Here is a 14,487-nt window from a genome sequence, read left to right as displayed (position 1 = left end):
AACTTAATGCCCTCTCCTCCCTAAGCTTCTTTGGAGTTTTTAGACTTAAGAGACAATCTCTCCCACTGGTAAGTCTTTTGTCCACCTCCCCACGCCATCTTTTCATTGTATTACAATGATTGGGATATATATTCTTTCTAAATTTTAAAGTAGATCACAATAAGGTAGAAAAGGAGCAACCGGATTAAGCCAGCAGCCTTGTCACCAAGACAGACTTGACTTTGGTGTTTTGATCTTGTACGACATTATATCAGAATATTGTCTTCTTGTCGGCACACGTGTGGCCCTTGTCCTGCAGTGAAAGTGATCCACGTGGCTGGCTGCCATGTGCAGTGCAGCCCAGTGGAGAACCAGGTGCAGGGCGCTGGCCTGTGCACTTACGCCATAGGAGGAGCCTGAGGACATTTATGGAGTTATCCCCAGTCTCTTCACTTTTTGTATCTTGAAATTTGAAACCAAAATACTGATCAGTCCAAGATAGAAGGAGAAATATCGGTGTCTGAAGGGCTTTGTGTTCATGGCCACAGCGAAGCTTCTTGCTCCTTCACCTCCCATTAGAGGACAGGTGTCTTGTTGCCGGAGGACCCTTCCTCTCCTACTCAGCTATGTTTTCTGGTTTTTCTCCCATTGCCTGTCTTTTTTTAAAAAAACTTTTTATTGATAATTTTATTTACTTTTCAAATGTTATCCCCCTTTCCTGTTTTTCCTCCACAAATTCCCTATCTCCCCCCACCCCCACCACACTTCTATGAGGGTGTTCCTCTATCCAGCCACCCTCTTCCACCTCAGCACCCTAGCATTCCTCTTCTCAGGTCTGTTTTTTTTTAACCTGTTTCCCCGAGTCCTCACTCTGTTGTTCATGGCCTTTTGTTTCGACATTTCACCGTGCACAGGTTTTGCTGTAGGCTGTTTACCAGTGTGCGCTGATGTTATAATGCAAACCTGTAGCTTACTGGCAGCTCTTGTGTGGTGCAGGTTAAAAATCAGGTTTGCTTTTGTGTCCCCCTGTGCTACCTAACACACAGTGCATTAATTTGTACTGTGTGCTCAGCAGTTTCTGGTGAAAGGAATTACAGAAAAATCTTTAGTAATTTTGAAAGTTAACATTGGTTGTTTAGCTCCTCCTTTCCTCTTTTCTGTCTTTGTTTGCCCCTCTCCCTTTCTCTCTCTCTCTCCCTCTCTTCCTCCCTTTCTCCCTTCCTCCCTCCCTCCCTCCCTCCTTCCTTTTTTTCCCCTTCCTTCCTCTCTCTCTCCCTTTGCGAGTGCATGTGCGTGTGCGTGCGTGTGTGTGTGCGTGTGTGTGTGTGTGTGTGTGTGTGTGTGTGTGTGTTGTGTGTGTGTGGAGGATGGGGAGAGAGAGATGCACTTTTGTGTATTTATGTGTGTCCCCAGGCTAGCAGAGGACATGAGGTGTCCTGTTCTATCACTCTCTTTTTTATTCCCTTGAGAAAGGGTCACTGATCCAGGGGTTGGACTAGAGGCCAGCAGGCACCGGGATGTTCTCCAGCTCTTTAAGCGGGTGCCGGGATCTTATCTTGGGTCCTCATGTCATGTGTGTGCAGCACATGTGCAGAGCCACTTCTTAAAAGGACATTGCTTCCTGTACGAACTGTCAACCTCTGCAGAAATCTTTGCTTTGTCTAACTATTACATTACCTTTTGTTACTGATAATATGTATTTGAAGCAATTATTTTGTGTTGGAGGAAAACCTAAATGGAAGGAAGCCATGTTTGAGTTTTTGTAATTTGTGCTTCAAATTCTTCCCAAGAACTTATATCTGCAAATGAATGATGTAAGACTAAGAGCATTTCTCCTTTTTGTACACCCAGGTCAAAGCTCATTAATCTTGATGGGTTTTTTGTATTCATAAGAACTCCAAGCACCTAATCAGTGATTCCCCGGATCTAATCTCTGCCTCCGTCTTCCATTAACTGAAGTCTTCATGAAAAGATTTGACTTTTAAATTCAGCTAAGAATTTGAAAGAAAACAAAAACAGAAGCAAAAACAAAACTAAAAAAGCCATATCAAACCAAGGTGCTGCACATACCTCAGATTAAATGTTTTATTTCATCTTGTAGAGTTTTTCTTAGCTTTTGCTTTTTCCACTATTATTCTGGAATTGTCTCTCTTTCCTTCCTTCCTTCCTGTTTTTCTTCTTAGGTGAGATAGCATCTTATGCAGACAAGGCTCACTTTGAATCCTGTAGCCAGCCGGTTGTTCTCATTATGTGTGTGGTGTCTTACATCTCTCTGAGGTCATGTTCATTTTTTAAAAGAATTACTTTCATTGCAAATTGCATGATCTCCTCAGATTGTAGTTCTTCGGCAATACAAAGTAACATTTGAGATTTTGATGTTGATTTTTCATTTTATTTAGCAAACATACATTCTAATTTCACATTTCGCATTAAAATGCACCTATGGTTTGAATTGTAATGTTCTTCATGGCTCAGTTGTTTGAATTCATGTTATTTCAGTTGGTTAGCCTATTTTCTGGCAGTGTGGAACCTTTAGTGCAGAAGGCATTGGTTCGCAGAGGATGGCTGTTTAGGTCAGACTGTGTGTGATATAGTCTTGCCAGCTCCTGGCCAAAGTTCTCTCTACTTGCTCTGCTGACCTGGTGTTAATGGTGTCTGCTTTAAGCTGTTGTCAACTGAGCCGGTGCTATGACGGACAGCACCCAGTGACCTTTGAGCCCAGATAAGTCCTCCTCACTTTAGGTTGTTTCTTTGATGTATTTAGTCACAGCAACGAGAATAGTAAGTACAGGTGGCTTCTACTTTTTTACAGATTTGATGAGATATTATCATCGTACCTTTATCCAAAACCTGGTTTCCTTTTAGCCTTTTGAATATAATAGCTGATGTCTTTGATAAGTTCAATATCTGAACTCCTTCAAAGGCTATTTCTATGTTCTTTTCCATTTGTATGCCATACTTTTGTGTTTTGCAGAATGTTATAATTTTTGATGAAATGGGATATTTTGATAATATTTGAATTATGTACTTCTGGTCCACTCTCCATCCTTTAAAGAATAACTTAGTGAGTTAAATGGAACACTTCATTTAAGCCTACTTTTCTGGGCAGTATGCTGTGTCTGATGTCACGTCTCCATCATGACTTCTCCATCAAACATCTGGCTCATCAAACTCTCTTGTCATCTGACTCACTATTAACCTTTTGTCAAATTTAGCCTTAGCAGTCTTTCACGACAATGTCCTGGAATATAATGCATTGTCCCATAATGGTGCACTGCAGTAGCATTACATGTTAGCTTACATTGAGTTTCTCATTGTCAATGTATGTTATAAAGTTGGGCATAAAAGTCTTGTACTATGTGGTTTGTCCTATACATCTTTGTAACAGCATCAATATTCATGAGGTATGGGTACATGTTTTCATGATGCCTGTGCTGACCTGCTACATAGCTGAGCAAAGTTGTAGCAAGTTTGTTCTACCTCATTCAGAAGGATTCCCAAACCAATCTGCTTAAAGCACAGAATAATTTCTATTTCTACGTTTTTCTTTTGTTTAAATGTTTTTAGGTTTATTTTACTATTTTATGTATACGAGTGTTTTGCCTGAATGTATGCATGTGTTTCATGTGTGTGCCTGCTGCCCACAGAGGACAGAAGATGGCATTGGACCCCTGGTATTAGAGTTATAGACAGTTGTAGACTGCCATGTGGGTGCTGGGAATGTGCCTCTGCAAGTGTAGGAAGTACTTTTGGCCACAAGCGATCGCTCCAGCCTCGAGTCTTCTTTTCTCTAAGTGTTGAGTTAAACATCAGGAGTTATATGGCTGAAATTATCAATCCAATGGTGTGTGAAAAAAAAAACATAAATGTCCTTTAAGATATGTGTACTAGGGTCAGATTTCCCTTGTGTATTGCTGGGACCTACAAGTTAATTGTATGCCCTCTTGAGTTCAAAGTTAAACATTCTGAAGAAATATGTGTTTAAAATCTGTATAATGAGCATCACAGTTAATGAAACAAGTTAATATTTCCTCACAGAGATGAATGCATTTAATTAATTGGACATTATTTCCTGTATTTTGCTTAAGCTTGGTATGATGCTTCATTAAAAAGTGCAAGTAGCCGTATGAAGCATGTTCTCTTATGCTGTGAGAAGAAACAATTATTTTCTTAATCACTAAGACTTCAGGGACCTAGTATTTTGGATCAGTGCCATGTCTGTCTGTCTGCTTATCAGGAGTGGTGTGGTTGAAATTAATATGCCAGGAATGGAGAGTTACATGAAACTGTTTTTGACATGGCACCCAAGTGGCCCTTGATGTTTTATTTTCTCTGTAACTTGTTAAAAGTTTGAATCAGTTTAATGCGTTTTTTTGCTTAAGGGAAGAACTTGCTCTCAGGTTTTAAGTGTATATTCTATTTCACCATTCCTGGACTTCGAAAGAAGCTTTATATATTATGGCCTCAGTGAGTGATGGCCTAATTTAGCATCATGTAGATACGTTTCAATGCTGCAGACATGCTTTGATTGATTTGAGTTCTTTTGTTCAAAGTGTCTTAGTCCTCCTGACTGAGCAGTTGATGAGTAGTTCTTTCCATATGGTTTCATAAATAACTGGAATTATCCTGGAATGAGTGAGTTTGTTAAGGCATGTGTTAGCATGTCAGGCTAATTTCCAACAGCGGTGAGTGGAGCATGATCTAATTGAGACTGTGAGAATTTCTGATGAGATCCTCAGTCCTTAGAAGTCATTAGTTATTCTGTCTGTCCAGTGAGTGAACGTTAGACTTCATGCATAGATATGTGCCCTCCACACACACACACACACACACACACACACACACACACACACACACACACACACAGCAGACGACAGGGCAGCTACTAGAGTTTGCAGTTGATAGTCACTTTCTCCTCCTGGGATTCAGAAGGGCTTTGTTTCCCAGTTTTTTCAGATGCTATAAAACCTGAAAACATGAATACATATAACAAGTGGCCTTCTGCCTTTACTGATTTTTTAATAGAAAACAGAAGATTTGCAAAGGATTGTTTTCATTTTTCTACCTCTGGTTTGGGGATTATTTAATGAACATTGTGATGTCATATCAGTCTGAGTCCTTACCTCAGCTCTTGTGTGTTTGTATCCGGGAGACCTGTCCTTGTGGCCACATCCACTTTGTGGCTTTCTCTAACTTCCCCATTGTCCTCCCAAGCTCTTTCCTCTACCAGCATCCAGGCTTCAAATGAGTGACAAATCCTGAAGCAATGCAGAGGTCAGGAGCCTAGGTACACTGTCTCTGCAAGGTTGGGACTGAATTCTCACCTTGGATGACCTGGGTATTCTTCTTTTAGTTTCTTTCCCGTTTCCCTACCCCTGCCTCTCCTCTTTAACACTTTGATTAGCAGTGAGAATCTTCTCCTTTTGTTCACATAGATAGTACCTAAGGTAGTGCAGGCATCTTTTGCAAGGAGCACTATTTCTATTAAGGAAACTTGTGCGATGAGGTTGAAGGCATGGGGAGTTGGGACATCCGTCCATACTTGGCAGCATGAATGTGAAGGACAGTGAGATTTCAAACAGAGAAGGGTTGCTCATGTATATCACATGTATGACAAGTGACATGGCTCTCCGTCTTCCCTACAAGGCTATGTGGTTCTCTGGGACCGTAGAACATAGAACCATGCCATCACATTTATCTTTTTATCTTAGCAGTTTGCATATTCCTGAGCATACTAAATGTTTACTTCATTGAATCAAAAAATGCAGAGGATTTTCCTTAGAAAAACTGACAGGTTTTCATTTTTTCTTTTGAAGTCTCTTAGATGCTACAGGTTGCTCTTATCTGTTAAAAGCCAGCTTTATTGACTTTGCTTCAACTGAGTTAAATTGAAAAAAAAAAAGAATTGGTTCTAAAAGTCCATTTCTGGTTTCAATGGATATTGTTCAGTTACTTTTAATGGTGGTATAATATTTGAATATGTGAGTATTAGCATAATGTCCTGTAGTGATTAATCTTTCTCAGTTACATATCTGATCATGTTGTTCTCCTGCCGGAAAGTTCCAAGTGGATTTTGGCATCCCCTCAGCTCCATTTCTGACCTGAGTTTCCAGTCTTTTTTTTTTAGCCTTCTAGAATGAGCAGTCTTCATTATCGGCCATGGGGGCTCGTGGTGTGGACTCTTGTTGATGCTGTGTTTGGCTTATTTTTTCTCTTTTAGACAGATCTTTTCCTTTAGTCATCTTCTTTTTCTTCCCTTTCGATATCTCACTCAACAGATGGGCTCTGTCGAATCTACTGACTGAAATCATGTTTCTACTCACTGACGTCAGTGGTCTTGTGTCGTGCACTTGACTCCCTACCTAATAGCATTTGCCCGGTCAGCATTTCTATGCAGTACTTTCCTCGGTGCCTAGCACATGGGCTTTGGTCTTGAACATTCTAGATTAGAGATGTTTACCTCTGTTCCACACATATTTGGTTATTAATTTATATAGTGTTTGCTTTGAGATAGGGTCTTGCTATGTGTTTTTGTTAACCTGGAACTCACTATTTATCTCAGGCTGACACTGAGTTTCTGTCAATTTTCCTGCTTCCCAAGTGTTGGGATTACACCCTTGGACTCACATGCCCAGTAAGATAGGAAGGCTCTCCCCGTTCCTACCCCAATACAGGGCCTTAATCCCATGGCCTGGTACATGTTTGACAAGTTTTCTACCTCTTTACTGTGACTCTAGCTCCTAGTTTTTATTTAAATTCATGCCAAGCCTTATCCTTTTGATTCTCCCACTTCTCCCAAGTTTCTACAAATTTCTAGAACTATTTGTGCATTGATGTTTATATAATTCCTATTCCAGGATTCCTTTCTGTTTTTGACCATTTCTATAGATATTAAAGTTCTTAAGCCCATATTCAGGATTAATGCAGTGATGTATCAACTGAATCCCAAGGACCTATGGCTTGTCCTTGCTGAGTAGGAAAGGACTTACTTCAACTTCCATTGCTCAACCTGCTTCAAGTCCGTCTTACTAACATGTTGGCATTGTACACTAATTTTCCAATTATTAAGATGGCCTCTGGTCATATATAGAAATCTGTTCTTAATTTCTTAGATGTGCCACTGAGTCTTCAGGGTTTTTTGAGATCTTGTGTGGGCTGGGACTCCTGGGAGAGGGTGATCTTCTATGTAAATAGAATGGCTTTCCTTAAGATCGCTTAGTTTCAGTGCAGGGATTGGAATGGAACCCCTGTGAGTCTTGCTACTGTTTACTTTGCTTAGACCATGTAAATAATGTGCTTTATGTTGACTGTCTATTTTTTTGTCTTTGAGTTTGAATTTTGTGTGTTAGGCAGATGGTGCTTATGTGACCATCCCATAATTAAATTTTACCTTCTAATGAGTTCACTGCTAGAGAGATTGTGCATTTCACATTGAGTTCACTGCTAGGGAGATTGTGCATTTCACGTTTAACTCTGCTGGGGAAGAACTGGATACTTGTTCCATGGGTATATGCCTCTATCCTATTTTCCTCTGCTCAGTTTTCTTCATATCTTTTAATTTTACTAGATTGTATCATAAGACTGATTATAAAGTGATGAGTCCTTTACATTCTTCTAGAGCTCACCAAGCCTGAGGCCTCTAACATAAGTACACATCAATATTTTCTCCCCTTTGAAGAATGAGAGGAGAAACGGAAATGAGTTATATGAGGCTTTCAGGTTTAGTTGAAATCTCTAATAACATTTTAATATGGGAAGTAATTCTTAGTTAAATGGGGGTTTCTGTGTTTTTTTACTTTCTCCTTTTATAGCATCTAAACCGGGACTAAATGTTATCAAGATATACTACAGGGGCTGAGATAATTCTATACCTTCTAATTATAAAGTTGCCTACAGGAAATACCATTTCTGGTTTATTTGCTTACTAATGATGGAATCTTATAGAGGTCACAGAGGAAGACATATTAGCCCTTGGAAAGATTCAGAGTTGTATAGGTACATTATTTTGGTGGTACCCTGCCTTAACTGCTTCAATTTAGTCTATGAAGGAAAAATTGGGCTGCATAGTAAAAGTGGGTGAATGCTGGTAGTCAATGAGATAGTTGGGAATGGCCACTGTATAAATTGGATAGAGGTGGGGAAACATTTCTGAATGCTGAAAGGTGGCTTCTGATTTGTGATTGAAATGACTAATATTCCTGTGTGAGTTTTTATTTCTCAAGAGATTCTGAGTTTGTGGTAGGGATTAGGAAATTGCCTAGTTCACCCACAGTTTGTGGTTTTGTTGATGAAAGAGTTTGAAAGGTCAGTAAGAAAATGACTAAAGTGACAGAATATAGAAGTTATGAACCCGGTTTGAAAAGCTCACAAAAAGGATGCCAAGGGAGAAGTCCTCTTCTTGATAATGATCAGGTACAGCAACAGGAATTGCTGGTGTTGGTTTTCAGGCTGTTGGTGTTACTTGGAGGCTGGCTGTGAATAACTTTCCAACTAAACTGCCAGTTTCTTTGGCATTTGCACTATCTAGAAGCCTGGGGTCAGACAGAGTAGCTGTGGTCACTCTCCTTTTATGTCATTTGTTGCCAAAACAGACAAGAAGGACCCCCCCCTTTGTTGTTGTCAAATGTGGAATCATGTGATTTTTGATCATTGATAAGGTTGATTTCTAGAATATCAGTAAAGCTTGTAGCATAATGGCAAATGGTAAACCACAGTCACCAGGGGTTCTGATCTCTGCGTAGAATTTTCCATGCAAACATGTGCACACTTCTCAGTTTACTGTTTGATTTGGGTGGACAAAGGAGTGACGCAAGTCTTCCAGACTTCCTTGAACTTGGTGAACTGAGAAAATGCAAACCTGTTGCTCTGAAAATGAACCTTGTGTTCAAGGCATTGGTATTTGTTTGAAAAGAAATTTTGTTTTACACTGTCAATACTTTTTTTATTGAAAGTTATTTTTCTCATGTAATATATCCCACTTATGGTTTCTCTGCTCCCACTCCCAGTCCCTCCCCAACTCCCTTGCATATGAGTCCATTCCCTTTCTCTCATTAGAAAACAAACAGGCCTCTATTTGATGATCTCATGTAGATTGTCCATGCGTGCGTATGTGTGAGTGTGTGAATGTGTATGTATGTGTGTGTTCTTTTTTATTATTAGGAAGCTTCTGCTGTATTGTGTTTCCATACAACCCTTCATTTTAGCTTTTTCTCCTTGTAGTCCCTCCTTCATCTCTCTGTTCTCCCCCTTTTCACTTGATTCTCCTGTTCCAGCCTCCCCCACTTCCAACCATAGCTGTCTGTTCTTGTTCCCTTTCCTAAGGAGATCCGTGTGCTCCCCTCTCTTCCCTTTCTTTACACCTACTCTCTGGGCTTCTATGGATTGTAGCTTGGTGATCATTGAATTATGGAGGAATGGGGCTTCGCTTTGACTCACCGATCGTGGCTGATGAACTTGAGGCTGGAAAGTGGTGCTGTTGAGGCCAGGTCTCTGTGTGTGCTCCAGCCTGCCTACTCTGTACGTGGTCGGCACCCTTGTCAATGTAGATGGTGTGTGCTGCCATGACCCACAGCATCATTTTATCTTGTTAGATTCATTCTTATTTGGACCAGTGGCTTTTTAGAGTTATTTTTGTCATTCATTTCTAGGTGGAAGAGAGTGACTGTTAGGAGGGATATCTCTTGTAAAACAATGTAAATACTTATTTCTGTACTTGTGACTTCCTTATAAGGCCTTTTGAGCGGGGGGGGGGGGGGCACATTGTTTTACTCATATAAAGCCAGCCGGTCACTTTTAATTTAATATTTAATTATTTTCATATTAAATATGCATTATGATTTAGTGTAAGCTTCCAAATGTAATAATTACCCACCACTCTTTGTTTGAGGAGGACTACATTGCCTTGACCAGAAAAATGTCCTGAGTAAATTAACTTTGTCTGAGCCTCTACACTGCAGTTGCTCATATCCGCTTGAGAGAAGTGGGGACATGACTGCGGCCCTTCCACAGGGGATCTTTGCAGCGTAGCGATGTCTACAGTAGTGTGTCCATCACCAGTGCTCATGTTATGGTTCCTGACTTCTTATTTTATTATAATCAACTTTCAGGTGCTGCTAGAAGGCAAAATGCTACATAACGGCTTCTAAGTGTTTTAAATCACTGATATTGCTTCTGTTGAACAAAAACTAGGTTTTTACTAAAATAAAATTTTCTTAGCACTGCCTTCTTTTTTTGTGGCACTTGCAAAGATGCAGTGTGAAAGACAGATAGCAGTTTATCCCCAGTTAATTTGACTATTAGATACACAGAATGAATTGTCTATTCTAGATTGACTGTGAATAAAATTGGCTGGTGATGACTTTTGTCTCCAAGACACTTCAGTGTCTTGGTTTAAATGGTACATATCCAACACGGATGAGAATTTCATCTTAATGTTCTATGTTGTTAATTTCTAGAATCTAACACGAGACTTGGAGAACAAAGAAAAACAACAGCTGCAGATGCTGGATCAACTTACGGAGATCCAGAATCACTTTGAGACCTGCGAGGCCAACCGTAAGCGGACCGACCTCCAGATCTCAGAGCTGAGTCAACACGCGGAGGATGCGACCAAGCAGGCAGAACACTACCTTAGCGAGTTCCAGAGGTCAGAAGCCCTGCGAGAGGAGGCTGAGAAGAAGAGAGAGGTCCTGAAAACGAGGGCGCAGGACTTCATTCGGCAATGGAAGCTGAAACATAAGAAGTTGGAACGGTCAATGGAGAAACAAGCTGAAACCCTTGTCCAGCTGACAGAAAAGAACAACCAGGTATAAGAGCCAGGTTCTTAGCTCTTTATTTATGCAAGTTTTGAACAAACACTTGAGGACCATGCCATGTCTATAAGTATTGATACGTCTTCAAACAAAGAGCTCTTAAGTATTGTCTATTTGAAGGGAAAACATTATTTTTAGCTTGGATTTTTCAAGTCTTCTAAAATATTTTAATATTTGTTGGCTTTTTAGAATTGAGGAATTGTCTACCTTCTGACTTAGTTTGCCTTAAAATTTTTTTTGAAGAAGTTAAAGGTGTTACAACCCCATAAGAACAATAATACCTACCAACCAACCAGAGCTCCTAGGGATTAAACCACTATCCAAAGAGTACACATGGAGGGACCCATGGCTCCAGCTGCACATGTAGCAGAGGATGGCCTTGTTAGGCATCAGTGGGAGGAGAAGCCCTTGGTCGATGCCCTAGTATAGGGGAATATTAGGGCAGGGAGGTGGGAGGGGGTGGGTGGGTAGGTGAACATCCTCATAAGAAGCAGGGGGAGAGGGGATGGGTTAGAGGATATGGAGGGGAATCCTGAAAAAGGGATAACATTTGAAATGTAAATAAAATATATCCAAACAAAATCAGAAAAATCGAAATAAAACAAAACAAAACAGAGTTCCCTAAACTGAATTATTTTTCAGTATCTAACTTTCTAAAGGAAAAGTCACCTAATCTTCTTAACAGCATGTGGCTTTCCCTCTACAGCATGTATTTTAAAATCTCGTTTATCTTAGTATTTTGATTTAAGAATAAGGTAGAAAGAAGCCATGTTAAAACTGTAGTATTTATGAAAGAGTTGCTCTGGAAGGTGTTATATGCGGTGGTCTAGTCTAAGTGAGGGACATTGATGGTCTCCTTGACAGAAAGTGCCATCAGTCACATGGTTCCTTTGACTAGTTTATGATCTTCTGACAGTAACAGAAAGCTGGGTGCTAATCTTTATATATATTCATGTTATCTTGTCTCTTGTGCAGTTACTATAGGTTTTTTGATGCTTCTGGCTTGATTTTCACCCATATGTTTGGGTTGAAGTAAACACCCATGTTAATAAGAATAAAATCCATGATTGATTTTGTCTTGCTTTATCATATGTACTTTGTTGTTTGTCCAGAACCCAGAATAGTCCAGAGTTATCATGTGGTTAAGTGGACGCTGTTTGGAAGCAATAACACTAATCAAACTATAAAAATGCTAGGCGTGTATCTTTATGAGATCATTTGACATCATCATTGACAATGGCACACACTCATTTTGGGTCAGATGTGGAGACTGTGAGGCCTTATCTTTTCTGTATGCATTTTCCAGACTTAAAATCATGGAAGCTCATGCTCACTGTGGGATGCTTTCCTTAGCTCATCTGACACACAGAGTGGCTGTTTGCCAGGAGGTAAAGCAGTCCTAAAGTGTTTTATTTGAATCTAAATTGATTTGATCCCAGCAAATTCCTCAACCTTGATTACAGTGTTGTCGGCCTGGCCTGGCAGCTGGTTCTGTGATCATGCCTGGAAGGGAAGGCAGCTAGAGAGCAGAGCGTTGCTATTGATTGACTGTGAGCTAGCTATCTGGGGATCTTACTGCATTAGAGGGAATTTAGAATGGTCTGTGTCACCAGGCAGTATCCCAGTTCACGGTGCCGAGTACTTATTAGATTGAGTTTTTAGAATACTAAAAATTACTACACAATCATGTCCCAGAATATCCCTGACAAAATTATTTTTTATCACTTAGCATTACTGATGATAAGCAGAGAAGTAGTTCTTAAGTGATTGCTGCAGTTAGGGTAGGATTACAATTATCACAGCAGGCATTGTAATTTCTCCTTTAAAAAAACCTTAAAAATTAATGCAGCATGTTACAGTTCAAGCAATGGTTAATCAAGGGAGAAGGGATTAGTAATGTTACACTCAAGCTCCAAGTGCTCAGTAAATCTGTGATGTGCAAATATGTTGCAAATAGTTTTGGAAAGCTGTAGAAGTGTGTAGTGTCTGTGACGATGGCTCACACTTGCTGGATATGTATGAGGACCTGACACTGGGTTACAAGAACTCATGGAAGAGCTAGGCACAGTAGCGCACATCTCTGACCTCACACGGGGGCATCAGAGACAGGTGCTCTGAGGGACTCTTGTGCAGCTGGTTAGTCAGAACAGCAAGCTGCAGATTCAGTGAGAGACCCTGTGTTTACGGAAAGGTGGAGAGTAAGAGATAAGGATATCCTGATGTTCGGCTGGGGTCGGAGGTCAGGTGCAGTGCCTGCTTGACATATTGAGTGTCCTGGGTTCAATTCCGAGTAAAACACATACACACACACACACACACACACACACACACACACACACACAAACAGGTATAAGAAATACTTAATATTTAATTTTTATAAAAAAATCACAAAAATACCTTAAGACAAAATATAGCATCCTCTTTTGTTTTGGACTAATTAGTTTCATAAAATGACTCTTGGGGGAATTTTTGGAAAAGTATTTTAAAGTGAAAATGATACAAATATTACATTTTATAGTTAAAAGAATGAATTAATTCTTAATAAATAGCTTTGGGGCTTTGTTGGTCTATTTTTGTGTGGTCAGGTGGTTTCTCTATTTGTAAAATGACTCAATGCCTAATCTGTTTTTCTCTGTAGCAGGATATATGTTCTGCTCTAACAGTTGTCACCCAAAAGTTTGAAAAGACTAAATACTTTTTAAAAATCACCCTTATTTCTTTGTTTTTTTTATTCTTCTTATGCTCATTTATGAGATCTTGGCCACAGGGCACAAAACGATTTTCCTTATGAAGGGACATGTGATTTTAAACAAAACATGTATTATCAAAGGAAATGGCATCAAAAAGCGACAAAGGTCAGGTCATTTTCTCTCCTTCAAGGAGAGGACCTGACTGTTTCACCTGGGGCCCAGTGCCCACCGGAGTGGTATGCATAAGGTCACCCAGGGGACTGCAGAGAGAGCACAGCTCCAGACATCTGCCAGGCCACCAGCGATGTTCAGTTTCTCGGTTTCCTTTTAAGTCCTCTTTGAAATGGTTGGTTTTCAGATGAGCTTTGAGAAGTTCTAAGAGGAAGAGTTAGAAATCCTAGTTTGGTCATTTCTAATTCCCCTGCTTTCCTGTACTGTGGTCCATACAGCTAGTGTTCCCCCCTGCATGGATGCTATTTCTGCTGAGTGGGCAGAATTATCAACTGGCTTATGTATTGAGCTTTTTGCTTGATCGTGTTTGACTTTTCGAATCTTCATTTGCCATTCTTTTCATCTATGCATTTCTCCCCTGCTGAGAGACTATCTCCGCCCTGTAAGACTGGAACTGTTGTAATAGTTTAAGGCAAGAAGGCTCATTGCTGACTGTGTTCCGCTTTCTGAGTACGTGCAGAAGCCTATGAGATGTAGTCCAGGGAAGTACTGGCATTTTCTGCAGGTTTTTTTTTTTTTTTAATGGAGAACAATATTAAAGATTCTCCTATGTACCTCTTTGTAAAATTAAAATGGTGATGTGGACATTGGAGTTGTCCTTTCTCCTGTTCTTACTAAGGTTTTGTATAACATCATTCTCACATTTGCCTGACTACAACTCTTTTTCATTCTTATTTCCTCTGCCCCACCCCTCAGTAGGGTTACAAATCTCTCAAGGGGTTTGTTGCCCATTTCACCCCCACCCCCATTCTTGTCATGATTCAGGTGTCAGGATC

At 40.1% G+C, this 14,487-nt stretch overlaps 1 protein-coding gene across 2 annotated transcripts in view; it reads left to right on the top strand.

Moving 5' to 3' along the window:
- The window catches only part of CEP128 (centrosomal protein 128), a gene marked incomplete at its 5' end in the record, with an annotated part of 311,478 nt that overhangs the window by 66,992 nt on the left and 229,999 nt on the right, over positions 1–14,487 (top strand). For both annotated transcript variants that reach the window (XM_080914797.1, XM_080914796.1), the window contains one exon: positions 10,434–10,784. In XM_080914797.1, the coding sequence (XP_080770923.1) occupies positions 10,434–10,784 (351 nt within the window). The remainder of the gene's footprint in view (positions 1–10,433; positions 10,785–14,487) is intronic.

This window comes from Micromys minutus (assembly GCF_963924665.1).
Source record: "Micromys minutus genome assembly, chromosome: 1".
Taxonomy (NCBI): Eukaryota; Metazoa; Chordata; class Mammalia; order Rodentia; family Muridae; genus Micromys; species Micromys minutus.
Note: the sequence above shows the minus strand (reverse complement) of the source record. Positions and strands in the feature narration are given on the sequence as shown.